Below are 24004 nucleotides of genomic sequence, written 5' to 3'. Positions count from 1 at the left end.
CAGCGGTGCTTGTTGAGGGAGGGGAGAGTGTCAGGAATTGAACCGGAAGATCAGAAGCCTTCTCCTCTATTCCTTAGGCCAGTGTTTCTCAACTGGTGGGTCGCAACCCAAAAGTGGGTCGCGGGGCCATTTTGAGTGGGTTGCGGATGTGTGTGAAAAAAAATTCAAAAAAATAAGTTAAAAAAAACATTTTATTTTTTTTATTATATATGTAACGGTTGTGACAACGTCACCTCAAACTTTGATGCCCCGAGTGGGAGTCGAACCCCGGTCTCCCACACCGCGGGCAGCAACACAGACCGCTATACCAAGAGGTGAATTCACTACTTCGCAACGTGTCTATCTGTCTTTGAGGATGTGAGAGTGAGTTTAACCCATAGCACCGCTACTCACCCCAGCCCTTCTTGACTGCGCTTCACGATACCATCCGTTACACTCACCCTCTCAAACTCACTCCACTCCACCCAAGGCACTTCGATGCCCCGAGTGGGAGTCGAACCCCGGTCTCCCACACCGCAGGCAACAACACAGACCGCTATACCAAGAGGTGAATCCACTTCTAAGTAATGGGTTTATGCGTCTTTTTGAGGATGTGAGAGTGATTTTAACCCATAGCACCGCTACTCACCCCAGCCCTTCTTGACTGCGCTTCACAATACCATCCGTTACACTCACCCTCTCAAACTCACTCCACTCCACCCAAGGCATCCGGGTCAATCGGCACCATTGTAGCAGTTGTGACAACGTCACCTCAAACTTTGATGCCCCGAGTGGGAGTCGAACCCCGGTCTCCCACACCGCGGGCAGCAACACAGACCGCTATACCAAGAGGTGAATTCACTACTTCGCAACGTGTCTATCTGTCTTTGAGGATGTGAGAGTGAGTTTAACCCATAGCACCGCTACTCACCCCAGCCCTTCTTGACTGCGCTTCACGATACCATCCATTACATATATATATATATATTATTTTTTTGCTACCTATCTTTGTGAAAGTGGCTTCTCAGCTCTGGTCCAGCTGAAGACAAAGCAGAGGAACAGATTGGACATTGAGCATTAACTCAGAGTTGCTTTGTCTACCAGACTCTTGTCAGGAGCAAACAACATCCCCAGTTATCCCATTAGTTCCCTGGGATGTTAAGCTAAGAAGTCTGCTAAGAAGCATATATTATTTATTATTATTATTATTTAATTTCATTGTGTTTTTAGCCCTAGTTGCACTTTTGTTGCAACCCCAGTTATCCCATTAGTTCCCCCAAACTTAGGTCTGTTATGTTAAGCTAAGAAGCATATATTATCTATTATTATTTAATTGCATTGGGTTTTTAGCCCTAGTTGCACTTTTGTTGCACTGTTTATTTCATGTTTTTAACGGTGCATGAAAGATTGTGTATTACTGCAAAATTCTTTTTTTGAAATAAATCAGTGGTTCAAAAATTTGGGTCGCGACTTAATGACTAAGGAAAATGTTGGGTCCCGAGGCTAGACCAGTTGAGAACCACTGCCTTAGGCCACAGCTGCCCTAAAACGTCCTAAGGTGTTTTTTTACATCCAGATTTTTTTTTGTGAAAAATCTGGACCAATTTTGAGAATTCACACCACGAAATCAGGACATTTTGGCAATTTGGGGACCAAATGAGGACATGTCTGACATCCTTATTTAGATTGACGAGCCATCCTAAGTGTGTTCACATGCATGCGGGCATGTGTGTGAAAATACACTCGGATCTTGTTGTGTTTGCTTATCCATGTCAAAACAAACGTGTGTGTGTGTGTGTGTGTGTGTGTGTGTGTGTGTGTGTGTGTGTGTGTGTGTGTGTGCGTGTGTGCGTGTGTGTGTGTGTGTGTGTGTGTGTGTGCGCATGCGTGCGTGCGCGTCTGCAGTCAGCAAGGCCATGGAGGGGAACAAGCAGCGACCCCAGAAGCCACTCCCTCCGCCGGCCGTCAGTATCCCAGAACACCACGACTCTTCTTCTCCCAGCCGCCTGCGGAGCAACCACTCCAGCGACGGCTCCGACGCCAGCGCCCACACCACCTCCCCGCCGCACAGCGCCCCCGCTGGCCAGGTCTCGGATCACAGCGGCCACGACTCCGACTCAGGCAAGATGTCTCACTGTCTCTGCTCCAATTTATGCATCATCGTTTATGTATCGTGCTACATGTTCAAATTTAAGTTCAGATAAAACGGCAAACATGTACTTATATTTTATGTGGTTTGAACCCCACCACCCCCTGTTCTCCTGTATCTCCGGCCCTCCGCTTCCTCCTGCAGGTCTCACTCCGTCCTCCGTCCTGCCCAGAAAGACTGAGGGGGTCCACTCTGGCGACGGCCAGGACAGCATGGTCCAAACAACCAGCACCCACTTCGATTTCAGCCCCTGCACTTTGGAACAACTACACGAGGTGGAGCGGGAAGCGTACAGGTACCAATACTACAGTATTATCATGATAGGCCCTTTTCACAGCAGACATTTTGATTTTTGTCATAGGAGGGCAAACTCAGCTGTAAGCAGGCACGTGCACACATAGAGGCCAAGGGGTGCCTGAGCACCTGCCTTTTTGAGCCTCATCAAAAAAGTGCCCTTTTTGATTTTTTTTTTTTTTTTTTTTTTTACTGTTACGCACATAGACTGCCCTTCCAACTGAAAAATGTCAGGATAGAATCAAAATATTAGGTAAAGAGAGAGAGATGCCCCATATTCCATTGCAGTTTGCACGGCCTCCTCAGCATGCCTCTCCGCGGACCTATATATTTTATGCATAGCGTGGGTGGTGATGATGATCATGATAGAAACCGCTGTTGAATGCTGGTATTACACTCATTGAGGGACACAAAGAAGTCAAGTCCGATGGGATTTGGGAATCTCAAATACAAATCGGGATTGGAATAAAAAATGCATTTATATTAAACAATACAGAATATACAGCACTTCTTGGGGTCTGTAGGGTAAGCACTTATTCCCTCCCCCCTGAACATTTATGGAGATGTATGGGCCTTTTAAGTCAGTGATAAAAGTGTCTTTCAAGGATAAGTGAGCTCCTGCACTGATTATTATAGTTCAATATTCAATATTTGATCACCAAAACCCCCCAAAAAGCATAAAAAGGGGGCCCCCCGCCCGAAAAGGGCCCTTACAAATCGCGCTCACGCGCTGCGCGCGCTCGCTTAATATATACACACAAGTGTAGTGCCCTTTTCAGCCTTTGAGCACCTGCCCCTCTAAAGTCCTGTGCACGTCCCTGGCTGTAAGTATGAACATTAACCTCTTAACAAGCGCCCCAAAAAGTGGCCATTTTTGTCTTCGTTTTTGAAGACTGCATACTTTTTTTGCAAACCAAAATACTATACTTTATACTTATAACACATAGGTCTGAACTTGAGTTGTAGAAAAACTTGTTACTCGTGTTTTTCTGTAATAGTTGCAATATCCAAATATAGTATTTCCAAAAAGATTTGTATGAGCTGGAAAACACCCTGACTCCATCGCCTGAAGTCTTGTGTAGTACATGTCCACATTTCATAGAAATCGGTTCAGAAATGAGTGATTAGGAGTGATTTTGGTAAACTGGAAAAAAGAAAATACACAAAGCTCTCATTGACTCCAATGCATTGCGCGTTTTTTTCTCTTCCTATTTTCGTTCGTGACTTTTCACCTAGATCCATGATTCGCTCATCCCCACTTGGGGTAACATTGGAAAGCCACACTCATTGGTTACGACCCTGTCCAATAATCTTCGAGATCGCCAAATGATTGACGGAGCTAGAGCCTCGGGAGTCGGGAGTGGTATTCTAAAAAATAAAAAGTCTGCCGTGTACTTTGGCGCATGCCTCACATATCGGCATGTAACTCGAGAACCGCTGGATGGATTTTGTCACCTGAAACGGCACACCCAAGCCGCTAGAGGTCGCCAAAGTGGCGTGTCGCGCCGGTGGGCAAATCCTCCTCAAGAGGGCCCGGGGCCGGGCCGTTGCACGTTAACACTTTCAGTGCCCAGCAGGGGCCGCACGATTTAGTGCTTGAATGCCCAGCATCCACTTCAATGTTAGCGTTAATATCGCCTAATCTATGTTTTAAATTATGGCTATGTGTCTAATCTGCCCGTCGCTTATCAATGACTCATTTTCCAGTCAACATTGTCGAAGCGGATTGTTTTTTTATCGGTTCATTTCCGTTTTATAGCATTTTGAAAAGCCCTCGTTTTCAAGAAGAAAAAAAAGATTCCATGATAATCGCCCTGTACTGTAATATTCTAGAACGTTGTCATTTTTGGCCTATTTATGAATCGTTTTCAAATAAACGCTAGATTATCGATAGTATATGTGTACGTGTGCACGCTGGTGCCGCGAGCTGAAAATCGATTCTCTCAGTTCCTGATCGCTCTTACAGTCAAACAGCCATATCACATTATAGGGGAAAAGCTTATATCTCCGTGAAAACAGGTCTGATTATCCTAAGACTGGTAAAATAGATTCCTTACCTGAGATCAGATGGTATCCAAATGGACTATTCCAATTCCTGATCGCCATTCCAAAAATCGATCCTTTTATTGATCCCACGCGTATACTGTAAAACACATATTACACACTGTGCTGAGGGTCCAGAATTAATCTGATCGGCTCCGGTTACATGCGTGAGAAGTAAAATGTGGATTCCGGATGGTGCATTACCATCTGGGAGACGATAGGGGGCGCTTTTTTCACATCTGAGCGCCTGGCGGGGCAGGTTTACCAACGGTAAAAATATGAATTCAGATCGCTAATAAAAAAAATAACCTGAGATATCTCGTGATGGGCATTCAAAGTGTTAAGAGATATAATAATGATAATAATAATAGCATACGCATACTTACTGATGTGTTATCAGGATGGATGGCCTGGCTGTGGTGAACTCCGCTGAGGTTCAGAGTGAGGACGACCAGGGCCATGAGGTAGAGCGAGGACAGGACCCTCTGAACTGGCAGCAGCTGGTCAGCCAAGAGGTCCTGGCCGGTCTCACCCCACAGGAGATCAAGAGGCAGGAAGTCATCAACGGTGAGGCTCCAGTAGGGCTGAGAGACAGAGGGATACCGTCCTTAATATTTTACCATAATGGTATTTAATGACATTTAACCCTTTCACTACCACATGGTTAACCCTTTCACTGCGACAATACAGAAGGTTAACCCTTTCACTGCCACACAACAACGGGTTAACCCTTTCACAGCCACACTGCAGAAGGTTAACCCTTTCACTGCCACACTACAGACGGTTAACCCTTTCACTACCACACTACAGACGGTTAACCCTTTCACTACCACACTACAGACGGTTAACCTTTCACAGCCACACTACAGAAGGTTAACCCTTTCACTGCCACACTACAGAAGGTTAACCCTTTCACTACCACACTACAGACAGCTAACCTTTCACAGCCACACTACAGAAGGTTAACCCTTTCACTACCACACTACAGAAGGTTAACCCTTTCACTACCACACTACAGAAGGCTAACCCTTTCACTACCACACTACAGAAGGTTAACCCTTTCACTACCACACTACAGATGTTTAGTGTGGTAGTGAAAGGTTAATCCTCTGTAGTGTGGTAGTGAAAGTGTTAATACTACATCTTTTCGATGTATTTATCTTGTGATACAATTATCACGCTGTTATTACTTTATTAAAAATGGTCCTTTTCTCATCCAATGTATTGCCGCAGAGCTGTTCTACACCGAGCGAGCCCACCTGCGCATGTTGAAGGTGCTGGACTACGTGTTCTACCAGAGGCTGAGCAGAGACAGCATCCTGCCCCCAGGAGACATCAAACACATCTTCACCAACCTGGACGAGATCATTCAGCTGCATGGTAAAACTGGCACACATAGTTAGGAGACGTCGAAACATAAAAGAGAGGGAGAGGGGGAGGGGGAGAGGGAGGGAGAGGGAGGTAGAGAGAGAGAGAGGAGATATAGTGAGAGGAGGAGAGATAGTGAGAGAGAGGAGGAGACAGAGAGAGAGAGGAGGAGAGATAGTGAGAGAGAGAGAGGAGAGATAGTGAGAGAGAGAGAGGAGGAGAGGGAGAGAGATAGTGAGAGGAGAGAGAGAGAGAGAGAGGAGGGGAGGAGAGAGAGATAGCTTGTATTCCATCGTCTCCTGTCCCTGCGTCCCCTCACAGTGTCGATAACGGAGCAGATGACGGCCATCAGGAAGAAGAACGAGACGTCGGTGATCGACCAGATTGGAAATGATCTTCTAACTTGGGTAAGACTGTCAAGACAATGCAGACCATGCAGGAGAGGTAGGGGTGCTCTCATAACTGGCACCAGGGCCTGTATTTATTATCAAGGATCTTAAAGTAGGAGTGCTGATCTGACACATGACCATATCTGGCTCATATGGTCATGTGACCTGAGCAGTCCTGTTCCTACATTGGTAGCCGCCTCCTATTCGTAGAAGGTTGATATGGGCTCGGATATCGGGGTGATACCTGACTAAATCAGAGTATTGGTTTTAGAGAGGAACCCTGATATTAAATATGATCTGGTATCAAGAATCATGAACAACATCAAAATCAAATCAATGCAAAACTGCTTCATTGCATTTTTGGCACAGTAGAAGCATGCTGGATCTCTCTGACGATGAAGATGGATGATCTCAATCAGTTCAATAACCCCAGACTAATCGTCTATACCGTTCAGATTTGTTATTGGCAGTGGTATAAATGTATCCCTAATCACGGTGAATTACGTTTATATAATACACGGGGGGGAATATGAGAATATAATATCTAAGTAGAATATCAAAATTGCCTACTACTACAATGTGTGTGTGTGTGTGTGTGTGTGTGTGTGTGTGTGTGTGTGTGTGTGTGTGTGTGTGTGTGTGTGTGTGTGTGTGTGTGTGTGTGTGTGTGTGTGTGTGTGTGTGTGTGTGTGTGTGTGTGTGTGTGACCGTGTGACCTCCAGTTCAGTGGTGGAGAGGAGGAGAAGATCAAGAGGGCAGTAGGAACGTTCTGCAGTAACCAGCCCTCTGCTCTGGAGCTCATCAAGAGCAGACAGAAGAAGGACCAGAGGTTCACCTCCTTCATGCAGGTACAATGATAACATCAATAACAGTTGTTATTAGCCAGCATCTTGTCTTATGTCCCTCTGGCATGATTTCCTAAACTTTTCAAATGCGATTTATAAATTGATTAATGTTTTTTCATTGTGGGACCCAGGCTCATTGAAACATAACACACAACTATTACTACTGTTGTCATGTGACCCAGGCTCATTGAAACATAACACACAACTATTACTACTGTTGTCATGTGACCCAGGCTCATTGAAACATAACACACAACTATTACTACTGTTGTCATGTGACCCAGGCTCATTGAAACATAACACACAACTATTACTACTGTTGTCATGTGACCCAGGCTCATTGGAACATAACACACAACTATTACTACTGTTGTCATGTGACCCAGGCTCATTGGAACATAACACACAACTATTACTACTGTTGTCATGTGACCCAGGCTCATTGGAACATAACACACAACTATTACTACTGTTGTCATGTGACCCAGGCTCATTGGAACATAACACACAACTATTACTACTGTTGTCATGTGACCCAGGCTCATTGGAACATAACACACAACTATTACTACTGTTGTCATGTGACCCAGGCTCATTGGAACATAACACACAACTATTACTACTGTTGTCATGTGACCCAGGCTCATTGGAACATAACACACAACTAATGTATTACTACTGTTCCATGACAAACAATGTCCCAAACCATACTTTCAATTGGTAAATCAAACAACCACTCAAATTGTAGCCAGCCGCCTGGGAGAAATGCGAGGCCCTGTGCGAGATTTAACGCGAGCCCCCCCCCCCCCCCCCCCCAAAAGGTTTAAAAAAAATATATATATATATATATATCTTTTTTTTTTTTTTTTTTATACAGTCAACATATTCTTAAATAATAGCGCTGCCCGAGGCGGGGCATGATACAGTCAACATATAGCAAAAGAGAGAGCGAGAGAGAGCTCCCGTTCTACAGTCAATATACAGTGTACAGAGAGAGAGAGAGAGAGACACATTGGAAAGAAATTGAAATGCTATTTGGCCCTAAACAGAGAGTACACAGTGGCAGAATACCTGAGCACTGTGACTGAAGATCCTTGAGCACAGCCTAGCCATCGAGAAAGGCCGCCATAGGCAGACTGTGTGTGTTAGAAAGAGAGAGAGAGAGAGAGAGAACATGTGTGTTTGTCATGTGTGTGTGTGTTAGAGAGAAACTAGAGCATGTATGAGAGATTCAAAAGGACAAAGATCAACACTTAAATCCAAGAGAGAGAGAGAGAGAGAGAGAGAGAGACACATTGGAAAGAAATTGAAATGCTATTTGGCCCTAAACAGAGAGTACACAGTGGCAGAATACCTGAGCACTGTGACTGAAGATCCTTGAGCACAGCCTAGCCATCGAGAAAGGCCGCCATAGGCAGACTGTGTGTGTTAGAAAGAGAGAGAGAGAGAGAGAGAACATGTGTGTTTGTCATGTGTGTGTGTGTTAGAGAGAGACTAGAGCATGTATGAGAGATCCAAAAAGACAAAGATCAACACTTAAATCCAACAAGAAGAGGGTCTATACCAGAGAAACCAAAGCAGCAAGGAGCCAATGGCCGACATCAGCTAAATAGGCTAGCCAGGTACTGTGACACCAGGCCACACACAGCTTTGGCCAACGGCCCAACGCTACCCAAGCTACACAAACGACCATTCACACACAGCACATGTCGTATCTCCAAATGTTGTGAAGTAGCATATGTTTTGCCTGGAAAAAAACATCGTTATTAACAAAACATTCGGGAGGGGAAGGAAGGAAGAGTGGGGTAATGTCATGACATCTTACCTGCACGAGGAACGCAGGGCGAAAGGCCGCAACACAGGTCTCCACGTTGACAAAAGGCCTCTCGCTGTCGGGACAAATAAGCTATGGCCAGAGCCTTGTCATGGTGCAGGCCCGACTACATCTTCTGTCAAAGATTATGTCGTAGTCAGAGTGCCAGGGCCTGCTATTCTCAAGGCTAACTGATAGCATCAAACGAACGTTCCCAGCTGACGCTAAACAGCTAACTGGCTAACAGTTAGCTCAATCAGGCACCTGGCTGTATGTAGCCACATAGCTTGCTTCTGCGTTCTGCAAGCTATGCGGCTACATACAGCCAGGTGCTCTCACCAGGCACACACCGTTAGCTACTAGTAGTACTATATTAGCTAGTCGACCAGTTTGGCTCCAGAGAGAGAGAAAGAGAGATAGGTCAGGTCCACGGCGGGAATATAATCATAGGTTGACTCACCATAACGCAGTATCAACGCGGCGCCAATGGTAAAGTTGGAAGGAGACTTTCTTGGCCCACGGTGTAATTTCTTCTTCTTCTTCTTCGAGTACTTTCCGGCAGACTGGACACCTTTCGGCGTATTGCTGCCTAACAGATTTATCTGCTCACAAGTTCTCTTCTCCTTCTTTTGAAAAGACATCCACTCGCCTCGCCTCGCTCCTCTGAATAGGTTAGCTAACGCTAGTTAGCCTTTAGCTAAGCTAGCTACTAGCCGACATCATCATGGCTATACCATGACAAGGCTCCGGCCATTTGTCCCGCTAGCGAGAGGCCTTTCGTCAACGTTCCTTGGTGACCGACCGACTGATAATGACCGACCTCTTTCTTCGTCTTGGCTGGCATAACTAAGCATAATAGTCAAAAGCTGCACGCGCGAAATAGTCAAACGCAGCTGACTCACGCCGGCGTACTACACATGATGTAAGTAAAACCACTCCCTTCGTTGAAACCAATAGTATGTCTGCTGCAGAACCCCAGAGGCTGAGCTCCAATAGTGAGTATGTCTGCAGGACTGCAGACCCAGGAACAAGTCAGACACATTCTACAAACGTGTCTAATGTGAAATATATAAGCATATAAGCAAAACTAGATTTTAGGTCTGTGATGAAAAAGGGCCTCGCGGGAAGGGGGGCCTCGCAAAAAAAAAAAAAAAAAAAAAATTTTTTTTTTTTTTTTTTTTTGCGAGGCCCCCCTTCCCGCGAGGCCCTGTGCGACCGCACTGCTCGCACACCCCCTGAGGCGGCCCTGCCTGTGTGCACACCAAGGTGGTTGTCAGTTGATCATTGGTTGGAGAAATGCCTGTCAAAATGACATCAGCTGTGTTCAAATGGCTACTCCCTTTAAATAGGAGCCGACAACTAGGTGTTTGCATCCAGATGGTTCCCAAAGTCTTGACTACAACTATGTGAAATCTGATTATTCTCTCTGTTTGGGATTTTTTTTTTTTTTTTTTTTTTGGTCTTTTTCCCTCTCCATTTTCCGCCGATTTTCTCCCATCCCAATGTTAGTCGTATGCCAATTCCCAGTCCCTTCCTGGTCGCTGCGCACTTACCCCCCACAGTCAGATCATCTGGGAGAGTGGAGGCTACCACGTGCTTCCTCCGACACACGTCCAGCCAATCACCGCTTCTTTTCACCTGGCAGCGCGGATTCTCATTGAGAGGGCGTAGCGTGTGGGAGGACCACACTATCCCCCTCACGTCCAATCCGCGCTTAGCAGGCGCCCCGACCGAACTGTAGGAGTCGCTGTTTACAACGACCCGGACCCACCCCGCCAGCTTCTCCCACCCTCTGATACAGCCAATTGTATCAGTGCAGACGGCCAGCCAAGGTGGTGACAACCCCGAGCTGTGAGCTGGATTCGAACAGGCAAATCCAGCTCAGCTCCGGGGCTGGTGACGAACGCAATCTCCGCTCGGCCACCTAACCGCCCTTGTTTGGGAGTTTTTAACTAAAAGGCGATGGGTTCACCGTCAAAAATTTGGAATCCAACACGGCGAAAGCATCGGAGTCGAGGCCTGAGCATTCTCGCACTGCTCTCCGAGGGATTGATTATAGGACGTGTGGACGTTTTTCAAACAAGTAGCTTTCAAAGATAGCTTTTGATTGATTGATTGATTGATTGATTTTTATTGTGGAGTAAAAGACAGCATCCAAGGGATAAAAACATGAGAAAGTGCAAGCACTTATTTCCATCATGGTCCCTGATTTTGGACATGGACAGACATCATAAAACACAGAGCATCATAATAAAACAGAGCATCATAATAAAACATAGATCATCATAATAAAACATAGAGCAACCCAATATATATATATATATTATAATATATGCAGACCAGTTGATTTTAAAAGGTAACATTTAACCAGCAAGTTTGCTTCCGGGTCAAGTGATGTAACTGCTACCTAGAGGCTCACAAGAGGCTCACTATTTATTCTATAATGAGGTAATTGATCCCCATCACTCTTTTCACTAAGTGAGTGAAATGCATTCAGTTTCCGGAATAAGAGTCTAAAAGCCTCGCTTGCACCCCCTAGAGGTTGTGCTGCTCTTTACACCCGACTGGGTCAAAGTGGTATGCACCGACCAACTGAACGAGTGACTAACATTGCCATCCCCGGTCCCCACAATCTCGCTAGCAGGGCTGAAAAGAGTTGGGGATTTCTGAATGTGCCACTCATAGCGCGCTAGTTGTAAGACTGCATCAGGTCTACTGTGTTGATGAGTGCTACTCGCTCTAGGTCTCTTTTTCTTCTGCCCCAGAAGAAGACCTGCAACCCATTCTGGGTCCCGACCTATTGTTTAAGACTAACGAGGAGTAATGTGGATACTCATTCCTTGTTGTCATCTTGTCCATTAGGAAGCAGAGAGTAACCGCATGTGTCGCAGGCTACAGCTGAAAGACATCATCCCCGTGGAGATGCAGAGACTGACCAAGTACCCCCTCTTTCTGGATAATATAGCCAAGTACACAGGTAGGGTTGGTGGGGAATGTAGCTAACTACACTGGTAGTGATGGTAGACCATTATAGCTAAGTATACTGGTAGTGATGGTTGATTGATCCCTGTTTGGTTGTTTGTGGCTCACTGCATGCCCGGTTTGGAAGTAACAGAATCATATCTGATACCAAAATGGTCACAAGTAACATGTTATACAAAATAAAAGACTGTAAAATGCTTAAACTAATATTATACAATAGTTAGTTCAGACCTTGCACTGTGATTGGCTGAGCAAAATCCCAACGAGTCTCAATGCATTACATTACATTACTGATTACATCTTAGTAGGTAATAATCAGTCATCTGTAATTGATTCCATTTTCATGGTAACCTTCCTAACTCCCGGTGATGTGTGTTTGTTATCTTTCCACAGAGGACTCGGGGGAGAGGGACAAGGTAAGGAGAGCAGCGGAAAGCTGCAAAAAGATCCTGAACCATGTCAACCAGGCTGTCAGGGAGGCTGAGAACAAACAGGTATAGTCTGAAATAATTTGTTCTCGCTTAGTTGGAGAAAGTAAACATTTAGCCAAAGTCTCTGAGATTACCTAAGGTGTTCTGGTCATTAGGTTTTAAAGGGAGGTATAATGGGGTGTCATCAGAATAAGACCAAAATTCCAAGACCAAAGACCAAAATTCAATTAAATATACATGTATCTCTGAATTATTTGACCTACTGGGAGCATATAGATGGAGAACAAGATGGGACCTAGTATGGAGCCCTGGGGAACCTCGCAAGAAATAAACTGAAGATAAGGAGGAATTTCCTATGGAGACAAAGAATGCTCTATTAGAGAGATAGGAGATAAACCAGTTTAGAGCTATACCTACGGCAATATATCAGCATACTGAAAAAGCATGTGACAAAGCTGTGTATGGTACTTTTTTAACAGAGGCTCGAGGACTATCAGAGACGGTTGGACCTATCCTCGCTGAAACAGAGCGAGAACCCCATGATCTCAGAGTTCAAGGTGAGAAAATAATATGTTTATTTTTACCCTCCAAAAATCAACATAGATATGCTCAACAAGGAGGATGAGTTACAAAGAATAAAATGATCAAACGGGAAAAAGAGCTTCTTGACATAACAGTGAGAACAGATGTAACAGTACCACCTGAAGAGTGAAACATGTCGCTTGCTTTGTTATCGGTCTTTGTTGGATTGTTTTGAATGAAATAGAAAACAAGACCAGTCAAATTTATTTGTAGCTCAATATCAGAATACATGTCTCTCATTGGGCTTCACAAACCCACAGTGAACAGCGCCCCCTGAACTTAACCATCAGTGAACATAAGAAAAGGTCTGCACACAGTCTTTCCTGGTGTATAATGTAGTTTTCTTTATCTCGAGAAGTTTTTTACCTGTACCGTATGTTTATCTGATCAGAGTTGATATGTTGTTGCTGTAGAATCTGGACCTGACCAAGAGGAAGATGGTGCATGAAGGTCCTCTCTCCTGGAAGGTCAATAAAGACAAAACTATTGGTATGACCCCCCCCCCCACACACACACACACACACACACACACGCACACACACACCTACACACACACACGCACGCACACACACACCTACACACACACACACACACACACACACACTAACCTTAAACTAAAGTGTCTGTCTGTCTGTCTATCTGTCCGTCCGTCCGTCCGTCCAAAAGGGTTAAACATTTCATTGACCAGGCTGAATGATGTATGAGCACCTTGGAAATGCTCCGCTGTTACAGAAGAAATGCTGTTTTCAGAAACCATTGAGGAGTTATTTCATGAAGAGCACCATAACGGGATTTAAAAGTGGAGTTAGCCAGAGATGGAAGATATGACTCAGTCTCCAGTAATGGGCACATAGAGTTCTGGCAGAGTCGTTGGTTCTGGGAGGTCCCGACTCCCAGGGGGGTCCCCAGCTACAGTGAGGAGTAGTTCAATTTCAATAGCATTCTATTCACTAGAAATCAGCACAATGTATATCATCTATTCACTAGAAGTCAGAACAATGTATATACGGTAATATTCTATTCACTAGAAATCAGAACAATGTATATACGGTAATATTTTATTCACTAGAAATCAGCACAATGTATACAATATTCTATTTACTAGAAATTGGCACAATGTATATCATCTATTCACTAGAAGTCAGAACAATGTATATAATATTCTATTCACTAGAAGTCAGAACAATGTATACAATATTCTATTCACTAGAAATTGGCACAATGTATACAATATTCTATTCACTAGACGTCAGCACAATGTATACAATATTCTATTCACTAGAAATTGGCACAATGTATACAATATTCTATTCACTAGACGTCAGCACAATGTATACAATATTCTATTCACTAGAAATTGGCACAATGTATATAAGAAAGACTATTGTGATCAAAGGTTTGTAATAGTAAATCATAACTATCGGTTTGGGGCTTGAGCACCAGTGCTCTAAGTCATGTGCCGTGTGTAGCAGCTGATAGCTGCCAAGGTCCAGTCATCTCACTGATAAGGTTATCTATTTAAAGGGCCACTTTGCAGATTTTCAAACTCAATCATATCATTATGTTCCATTGACTTATATTCTAAAAATATCTCTTTTGCCTTATGGGGGACCAGCCAATGTCCCCACAATGACAACAACAACAACATACATCTTGTTTTCTTGACATGACATTTGTTCTCCACAATGCTACTGTAGGAAAACAAGGACAAACACACAGCCAGTGTTTTGTAAATGTCCCCCGTCTCATGTATCTCTCTGTGTTCTCTGTTCTCCAGAGCTGTACACTCTCCCTCATGCATCTCTCTGTGTTCTCTGTCCTTCAGAGCTGTACACTCTCCCTCATGTATCTCTCTGTGTTCTCTGTCCTCCAGAGCTGTACACTCTCCCTCATGTATCTCTCTGTGTTCTCCGTTCTCCAGAGCTGTACACTCTCCCTCATGTATCTCTCTGTGTTCTCCGTCCTCCAGAGCTGTACACTCTCCCTCATGTATCTCTCTGTGTTCTCTGTCCTCCAGAGCTGTACACTCTCCCTCATGTATCTCTCTGTGTTCTCTGTCCTCCAGAGCTGTACACTATCCCTCATGTATCTCTCTGTGTTCTCTGTCCTCCAGAGCTGTACACTCTCCCTCATGTATCTCTCTGTGTTCTCTGTCCTCCAGAGCTGTACACTCTCCCTCATGCATCTCTCTGTGTTCTCTGTCCTCCAGAGCTGTACACTCTCCCTCATGTATCTCTCTGTGTTCTCTGTTCTCCAGAGCTGTACACTCTCCCTCATGTATCTCTCTGTGTTCTCTGTTCTCCAGAGCTGTACACTCTCCCTCATTTATCTCTCGGTGTTCTCTGTCCTCCAGAGCTGTACACTCTCCCTCATGCATCTCTCTGTGTTCTCTGTCCTCCAGAGCTGTACACTCTCCCTCGTTTATCTCTCTGTGTTCTCTGTTCTCCAGAGCTGTACACTCTCCCTCATGTATCTCTCTGTGTTCTCTGTCCTCCAGAGCTGTACACTCTCCCTCATGCATCTCTCTGTGTTCTCTGTCCTCCAGAGCTGTACACTCTCCCTCATGTATCTCTCTGTGTTCTCTGTTCTCCAGAGCTGTACACTCTCCCTCATGTATCTCTCTGTGTTCTCTGTTCTCCAGAGCTGTACACTCTCCCTCATGTATCTCTCTGTGTTCTCTGTTCTCCAGAGCTGTACACTCTCCCTCATGTATCTCTCTGTGTTCTCTGTCCTCCAGAGCTGTACACTCTCCCTCATGTATCTCTCTGTGTTCTCTGTCCTCCAGAGCTGTACACTCTCCCTCATGTATCTCTCTGTGTTCTCTGTTCTCCAGAGCTGTACACTCTCCCTCATGTATCTCTCTGTGTTCTCCGTTCTCCAGAGCTGTACACTCTCCCTCATGTATCTCTCTGTGTTCTCTGTTCTCCAGAGCTGTACACTCTCCCTCATGTATCTCTCTGTGTTCTCCGTTCTCCAGAGCTGTACACTCTCCCTCATGTATCTCTCTGTGTTCTCCGTTCTCCAGAGCTGTACACTCTCCTCCTTGAAGACATTCTGGTTTTACTGCAGAAACAAGATGAGCGTCTGGTCCTGAAGTGCCACAGCAAGAACCTGGCAGTCAGCTCCGACACCAAGCACATCTTCAGCCCCGTCATCAAACTCAACACGGTCCTCGTGCGCTCGGTGGCCACCGGTAGGAGCACACTCCTATATACAGTATATATGTAAACCCCTCAATATCTGTTATATTAATATACAGTATATATGTAACTGAGGGGTACAATTCCCTGACTGTATTGATAAGTATGGTATCATTAAACCACTACCGCTTTATGTACTTTAATTACTGGCCATACAGTACACGATATATGAATATGATGAACACTTCCCACAATGAAATCGGTTCCAAACAAAGGTATAATCAAGTATTTAATGGAGCAAAAGGTACATAGGATACTTTACATTATTCTTTGAATGCACTTGTAAGGCAAAGGAATGTGCGTAGGCAAATCAACAACGAATGTCCATTCTCTGGTTACGCAGGAGGTAATTATACAACCTGAATCTTAGGGAATTATATCTATGGTACACTAGTAATATAGCGGGAGATACTGGAAGGGTCCCCCTGGTTGTAAGCCAGCAGGGGTAGAAGATCTGTCGGTAGTAGAACGTCTGGTCAACGATGACTAAGGAGACTCCAGGTACAGGAGCCGGTGCAATAGCCTCTTGATCCACAGACGAATACAGCTGTTCTCCGTAGACTGTAGCTCCACAGTGAAGAAAGCTAGTCGGCCTCAGGCTCTCTGAGGCGCCGACTCGACTTGACTCCTCGCGGGGTAAATCCAACACGTGCAGGCATCGGCGATTATCCGCTCCATAAATCACAGGACCAAAGCAAATATATTCCAGCCGCAAAGGGCTATGTAGTCGTCGGGTAGATTAATCCAGTGTACATGTCCATACGGTTCTCGTCTAGGTCTCCTCGGGTGAAAGCGCCATGTGGTCAGCCCAGCCTGGATAAGAACTCTAGCTAATACGAGGAAGCGTTGGAGATGCTGGTCACTGTAGAACTTTAACCGCACGATACACTATACACAAATAGACTATTATTGACTTAATAGAAATATGTTGCACTCGACGGTATAGCGCCAAACTCTGACAATTCAGTTATTAATTCGCACGCGGTCTCAATGCTCTATTCTGGGGCCAAACAGGCCATACTTCACCGCACGTTGTATCGTGGGTGAGGCTTCAACTTATTGGTAACATACTAAGGCTAAGAAGGCTAAGGGGCTTCTATATTCACCTGCGCCGTATTTATACGCACGGTGAACAAACTAGTTCCAATCTCATTTCTGTCGCGTATCCCTGGGCAAGGCCGGGCATGTCCAGACACGTCTTGACGGTGACTTTGAACCTGACTCCGGAGGCCGGTCCCTGGCGCCGGTGGACCGCTGTCCAATAGGAGAATGAAATATTATGGTCTGGGCTAAAGGGATATTCCGTGTATATGTACAAGGAATATACAGGGGATATCAAACGATATACAAATACTATGCAATATATATCAATAAATAAATATATATATTCGGTTTAATCTGATCCTTTGTAACAGCCGCCCCCTAATTAGTCCCACCTAATTAGCTAAGCAGAGACAGATTAACCGCACTGTCCACTACTCAATGTCTGTTGTGAGGGGTCGGTCAGCTCACAAAGTCATGGGGTCATGGTCGTCATCGATGGTATCTGGGAGCCTTGGCAGTTCTATTAGCCTCGCCACGGGTCGGGTGTAGATCCGCCCTTGGACGAGCACTTCGGCTGCTCGGACCTTTCCGTCGGCACCGGTGATCACTTTGCTTACGCGGCCAGCCGGCCACATAGCTCGGGGTAGTGACTGGTCAATAATCATGACGACTGTTCCTTCTGTCAAATTGTCTCTCTCTTTCACCCATTTCTGGCGGGTCTGTAGAGACGGTAGGTAGTGGAGTAGGAAGCTGTTCCAAAACTTGTCAGCCAATACTTGACTGTACCTCCACATTCTTCGGCCGTTCGCTTCTTCAGGCCTGTACATTGTCTGTGGTAGCGCGGGGTCCAGCCGCCCCATCAAGAGTGTGTTGGGGGTGACTGGGTCGACATCTGCTACATCACTTGAGACGTAACCGAGGGGCTTTGAGTTCAATACTCCCTCGATCTCCGTGAGGACTGTCATTAAGACTTCTTCCGCCACGGTCTGGGCCCCAAGCACGGCGTACAGGGCTGTCTTTATTGAACGTACTTCTCGTTCCCAAGTTCCACCGAAGTGAGGTGCGTTCGGGGGATTAAACTGGAAGTCGATCTGGTATGGAGCGAGGTGGGTCTTAAGTTCTGGGCCCATAGCTTGGAAGCTCTCTCTCAGCTCTCTTTCTCCGCCTTTGAAGTTTGTCCCGTGATCAGACAACAATATAGACGGTTTACCTTTCCGCGATGTGAATCTTCGGAAGGCCATAAGGAATGAGTCTGTGCTCATGGTTGGAAGGAGTTCTATATGCATCGCTCGGGTGGTCATGCATTTGAATACAATACCCCACCTCTTCTCGGTTCCTCTTCCTTTCTTTATATACAGCGGGCCGAAACAGTCCATACCGGTGGAGTGAAAAGGCTTGTCGCCGAGTCGGAGGCGACAGGGAGGTAGGTCAGCCATCCGGGGTATACTGGGCTGCGCTCGCCACTTACGACAGTCTAGACAGGTTCGCTGGAAGCGCCGCACTGCTTCTCTCCCTTGCAGTATCCAATAACGACGTCTGATCTCCGCGAAGACTCTCTCTGCCCCGGCGTGATGCACATCCTCGTCGTATTTCTTTATGATCAGCTCTGTGACCTTGTGTCGGCTGTTTAAGACTATCGGGTACTTGACGTCATCCGGTAAGTCTGGAGCTCTCCGCAGGCGACCACCCACTCTGATGAGACCATGGGCGTCGCTCTCGGGGGCTAGGTGGAGCAGTCTGCTGTCTGATGGGACGGGCTTTGCTCCCTGTAGACAGTCTAGCTCATCGGGAAACGAGTCTCTCTGGGCTCGTTGTAGTAGAAGAAGTTCCGCTTCTTCGTAGTCAGCTGCAGTAATGTCAGTAGTGAGCTGAACCTCTGGGTGGTGCCACAGGAATGTCTTTAGCTGCGCACTCTCTAGGGTGAGGCAATCGTCTATGTCGGGGTCTGTGGAGACGAGTGTGTTCAATCCACAGAACATAGATTTCTTGTTTTCTGCCTCCTCTTTACTCGCTTCCCGTGGGGTGGGTGTAGGCCACTCTTCTTCCGGGAGCTTGAGGAACTCTGGCCCGTCACTGTATAGGTTGTGACGTGTGAGGTCATCCAGGGACATTCCCCGGGTGATGACGTCAGCTGGGTTGTGTTTTGTGTCCATATACCTCCAGCTTGCTACTTCTGTTAAATCTTGAATCTCTGTGACTCTGACTCCCACGAAGACCTTGTATCTGCACGAATCAGACCGGATCCATGTGAGTACTGTCGTGGAGTCTGACCACAAGATTGTTCTTTGCACCGGAATGGTGAGTTCACGTTGGATTAACGTGGCGAGTTGCGCTCCTGCTAGGGCTGCGCAGAGCTCTAGACGCGGGATAGATTGTTGCTTTCGTGGAGCTATTCTTGAGCGGGCCAGGATGAAAGCAGTATGTATTTCTCCTCCCTCCTCTCGGGCACGCAAGTAGGCCACCGAACCGTAGGCTACTTCGGAGGCGTCGCTGAAGACGTGCAGGTCCATCTGGCACGTCTCCGGCCTCACTGTGGGTGGGAAGTAGCTGCGGCGTATGTTGACACCTGGGAGTGAGCTGAGTTCCGTCTCCCACTCTCTCCATGTGGATGCAAGGTGTTCGGGTATGGGGTCGTCCCAGCCCTGGTCCTTGTCCCATAACGCTCTTTCAATCATCTTTGCCCTGGTGGTGTAAGGTAGAATACATCCCAACGGGTCATATTGTCTGGCGAGTGTTCTGTATACACTCCGTCTGGTGGTCGGTAGTGCAGTCGACCTTCCCTGCTCCTTGGTCAGGGGTGTGTGTTTATAATGGAGCGAGTCTGTTTTGAAGTGCCAGACTAGTCCTAATGTCATTTCTTGGGCTTCTCCTGGGATGGTCGCCATCCAGGTCTCGCTGCTTGCTGCCTTGTCCTCGGGGGAGAGGCTGCGCAATACTTGCGGGTCGCTGCTGGCCCACTGCCTGAGATCAAAGCCGCCTTTGATCAGGGAGGCGCGGAGCTTGAGTAGAAGGGCCTCGGCTTCTTCTGGCGTCGAGACGCTTTGCAGACAGTTGTCCACGTAGAAACTATTTCCTACACTTTGTCGGACCTCTTCATCAGCTGCTGGGTCCTCTGCGACGTGTTTTTGCAATGCAAACGTAGCACAGCATGGGCTGCATGTGGTTCCGAAAGGGAGGACTTCCCATTGATAGATGGCTGGTTGCTCATCCCCGATCCTCTCTCTCCATAGGAACCGCAGCAGGGGCTTGTCCTCCTCCACTAGTCTCACCTGCAGGAACATCCCTTTGATGTCGCCGCTGATGGCCACCTTGTCCTGGCGGAAACGTAGTAACACGCCTAGTAGAGAGGGGCCGAGTGTTGGGCCGGGCAAGAGCTCTTTATTCAGATTTTGTGATCCGATCTGGTAGCTGCAGTTGAACACAATACGATCCTTGCCGTTGTGGTGGACTTTGTGGTGCGGCACGTACCATGATTCGGTCGTCTGATCGGCCTCTTTAATGTCAATTTTCTTTATGTGTCCCGCTGTGATTAGCTTGTTAATCTCAGCGCGGTACACAGTCTCTTGAGCGGGGTCTCTGGCTAGGCGCCGCTCTGTGTTCAATAGATACCGCTCCGTCGCTTCTTTTGGGGCGTGGAAGGTAGGCATACCCTCTCGCCTCAGGAGTGGAGTTGCGTATCTCATCACTCCGTTGACTTTGACTCTCTTTGTCCCTTGCTCGAGGAGGGCTATAGCGTAAATGTCTTCCTTGGAACGAATGTCTTTCTTTTCGTTCTTAAAGGGCATTGTCTCTAGTGTCCATAGCCTCTCGACATGCTGTAGGAGGGTGGTGTCTTCTTCTGTCACTCTGGAGTGGAGGCAGCTAGTGGCTGCTGTTCGGTTAAGAGACTTAGCGAGGGGGCCTTGTAATGTCCATCCTAGGCGGGTCTCGACTGCTGCAGGACAGCCTCTGGGCCCTGTGTGGACCCGGTCTATCGGGACTATGAGGTCTGCATGGTCGGAGCCTATCAGCAGGGTCGGGGTGGCACCGTCTATGAGCGGGATAGGTAGTTGACGCAGGTGCACATATTTATCCATCAGCTTGGCGATGGGGTAGGTGTACTGCGACAGGCCTATTTCTTGGCTGGTGAAAGCATTAGTAATCCTATACCGTCTCTCTGGCTGCCCGCTTGCTGCGATAGTGAAGGAGACATTCTCGCCCTTTATCGTCTTTAGATCTCTTCTTATTGTCCGAATCGTCATCTGGTTTTCGCTCCCCAGCTGGGCCGCAGCGGACGCGAGGAGAAGGGTCTTCTCTGACCCGTCGTCAAGGACGGCGTAAGTGTCCATGACCTTGTCTTGGTAACTCAGTGTTACGCGGACCACCTTTAAGAGCACTCGGGCGCCCCCGCTGCTGGCGGGGTCAATGTACATAACACTTGCCTTTGTGCTGCTTGAGGGTGCAGGCTTTCTTCTGTTACTGTCGTGTAGGACATCTAGGTGGGCTCCGTCACACCGACTACACCTCTTCTTTAAGCGGCAGTCGGCTGCCATGTGACTGCGTGCACATCGGTAACAGCGTCGGTTGGACTTTATCCATTGACCCACCTCGTCGGCGGTCATCTTCTTGAACGTGTCACATTGTGACAACCAGTGTTCCTTTTCGCAGTACGGGCACACCATCTTCCACTTCTCTTTCATCGAGGGGGTACTGTGGTTCTTGCTGCTCGGTACTGGTTCTGATTGGTGCATGACGGTCACCAATCTTCGGCCATCGTTTGCTCTCCTAGGTCCCTCTCTGGAGCTTGGGGTGCTCCGCATGAACATATCCAACCGTAGGCTGTTGACTTCTCTCGCCAGGAAGTCGGCTAGGTCTAGGAGGGATGGCTCGGGACCGTTAGGATCACGGTGGTCTCTTTGCCGCCTGAAGCGCTCTTGTCGGGCGGGCGGAAGCTTCTCTAAAATCCTCTCGACATTAGAGTTTGCGTACAGTTCGTGCATACCCTTTTCTCTTTGCGCCCCCAGCATCCCTACCAGGGATTGTACCTTGATAGACAGGTCATCTAGTGAGCGATTGTCTGTGGCTGGGGGTAGGCGGTCAATATGCCTTATCTCTTGTATTACGTAGTCCCATATGCGTCCATATCTTTGGTCGAGTGCTGCTAGAGCCGCTGTGTATGGGGTAGTAGAGGTGGCATAGGCCAGCGCTATATTGTGCGCTCGGGGCACCTTGAGGTGCTTCAGTAGGATAGCATACTTGTACGGTTCGTCAGCTACATCGGACATCATTGTCTCTAAGCACATTCGTAGCTCCGTGTACTGTGCTCTGTTCTCGTGGGTGAAGTCCGGAAACGTCGGTGTGCCAATGTATGATGCCATGGATGGCTGGCACATCGGTGAGCGTTGGAAGAGAGGCCTCCTAGGCGAGTCTCCTCTTACGCCTCTTGGTGGGCTGGTACCTGCTGGGTACCATGGCCCGCGTATCCAGGTGCTATTCCTCGGGGCTGGTCGTGCGTCAAGCTCACCCGTGAATTGAGTTGGGGGTCTGTAGCGCAGTTGGGGGTAGAGCCTGGGCTGTACTGGACCTCCTGGTCCCGTGGAGTTCTGTGCTGCTGTCGGGCTTGACTCTCCTCCTCTCCCTCTTCTTCTTGCTCTGGCAGGTCCTCTAGATCCTGTAGTCGTCTATTTAGCCTCTCCGCGGTGTAGACCGTTTCTTCCTTGTAGCTGGTCCTCGCGTGGACCGGTCGGGGAAGGAGTTCGGAGGGGGGTATAGGCTCTCTCTGGTGGTCGGGCTCAGGGTCGCTTGATCGGGTAGGGGAGGGTGCCCTTGACCCGTGTCTTGACGAGGCCCTGGAACCCCGTGCGGAGGGAGGGGGTGTCGCCCTGGCGATCAGCTGCTCCATTATCTGCGCTTGTAATCGGTCGCGCTCGGCTTCGCGCTTGGTGAGAGCGATGTCGCGCTCTGCTTCTCTTTGGGCACCGGCAGCGGCACGCTGGGCTTCGGCGGCGGCGCGCTCTGCTTCGGCCCGGTCTCTTACCATATTCTCTTCCATCTGAAGGCGTCTAATCTCTAGACGTATACGATCTTCGTCGCTCCGTTGCTGCGCTTGAATGCGTTCTCTTTCCATGGAAGAATGTTCGCGCTCACTAAGCGTCTGTGCTTGGAGTCGATCGCGCTCTGTTGAGGCTGCTAGGCTGGCAAGGAATGCCTGTGCCAGCATCTTGTCCGCCTCGCTGGGGGAAGACGCTGGTTGAGGTGATCCGCTCCTGGCAGTACTCGTTGGAGATCTGTTCTCCTGTGGCGAGTCCTGGAGATCCATCTCCGGGGTGCTCTCCTCTTCTTGTAGCGGGTAGAGTTCCATCCCTGGAGAGCTGTCTTTATCCTGGAGCTCTCCGGGGACTACTTCTTCGGTCTTGGCGGGGGGTAAAGTCGTGTCAGGTCCCTCCTGGTCCCTACCGTGAGCTTGGTCAGTTACGTTAGAACCCACTAGGGCCTCTATTGGCGGGGTAGCCTGGGCGATAGGGTCGGACATAATTTTACTATCTACTTTTTCCGCGTTTACCGTCTGTAGAAGGCTAGGTAGTATATTGGCAACGTAATCCTCTAAGTACTGAGGTGTCTGCAGGGGAGGAAATTAGGCCACTTTACTCGCCAATTGCGAGTATTTTTTACGTTTGGCGAGTAATTCATGAAGAGCACTCGCCAGTCTGGCGAGTACTAGTAATTACAAAACAAAACAAAAAAATCATTCTGCAATCTGCTGATTCGCTCACTGACACAAACCGAACTCTGACTCCCCCCTTGATTCCTCCCATTTGCGCCACATAATAATCAGACCATAACCAATGAACATCATCGTTGTACAGATGCGCTCTAAGCTCCTCCAATGAACACTCGTTTTCTAGA

The 24004-nt window shown here is 47.5% G+C and overlaps 1 protein-coding gene across 1 annotated transcript in view; it reads left to right on the top strand.

Annotated features, from left to right (window-relative positions):
• arhgef12b (Rho guanine nucleotide exchange factor (GEF) 12b) overlaps positions 1 to 24004 on the top strand; it is a 172475-nt gene that overhangs the window by 130659 nt on the left and 17812 nt on the right. The window contains exons 20-30 of the mRNA XM_084320870.1: positions 1885 to 2100; positions 2273 to 2423; positions 4866 to 5032; positions 5699 to 5845; positions 6155 to 6240; positions 6945 to 7070; positions 11743 to 11857; positions 12256 to 12356; positions 12773 to 12850; positions 13289 to 13364; positions 15901 to 16068. Of these exons, the coding sequence (XP_084176996.1) occupies positions 1885 to 2100; positions 2273 to 2423; positions 4866 to 5032; positions 5699 to 5845; positions 6155 to 6240; positions 6945 to 7070; positions 11743 to 11857; positions 12256 to 12356; positions 12773 to 12850; positions 13289 to 13364; positions 15901 to 16068 (1431 nt within the window). The remainder of the gene's footprint in view (positions 1 to 1884; positions 2101 to 2272; positions 2424 to 4865; positions 5033 to 5698; positions 5846 to 6154; positions 6241 to 6944; positions 7071 to 11742; positions 11858 to 12255; positions 12357 to 12772; positions 12851 to 13288; positions 13365 to 15900; positions 16069 to 24004) is intronic.

Source organism: Notolepis coatsorum, assembly GCF_963971535.1.
Source record: "Notolepis coatsorum genome assembly, chromosome: 8".
Classification (NCBI taxonomy): Eukaryota; Metazoa; Chordata; class Actinopteri; order Aulopiformes; family Paralepididae; genus Notolepis; species Notolepis coatsorum.
This window is presented reverse-complemented; position numbering and strand designations above follow the sequence as displayed.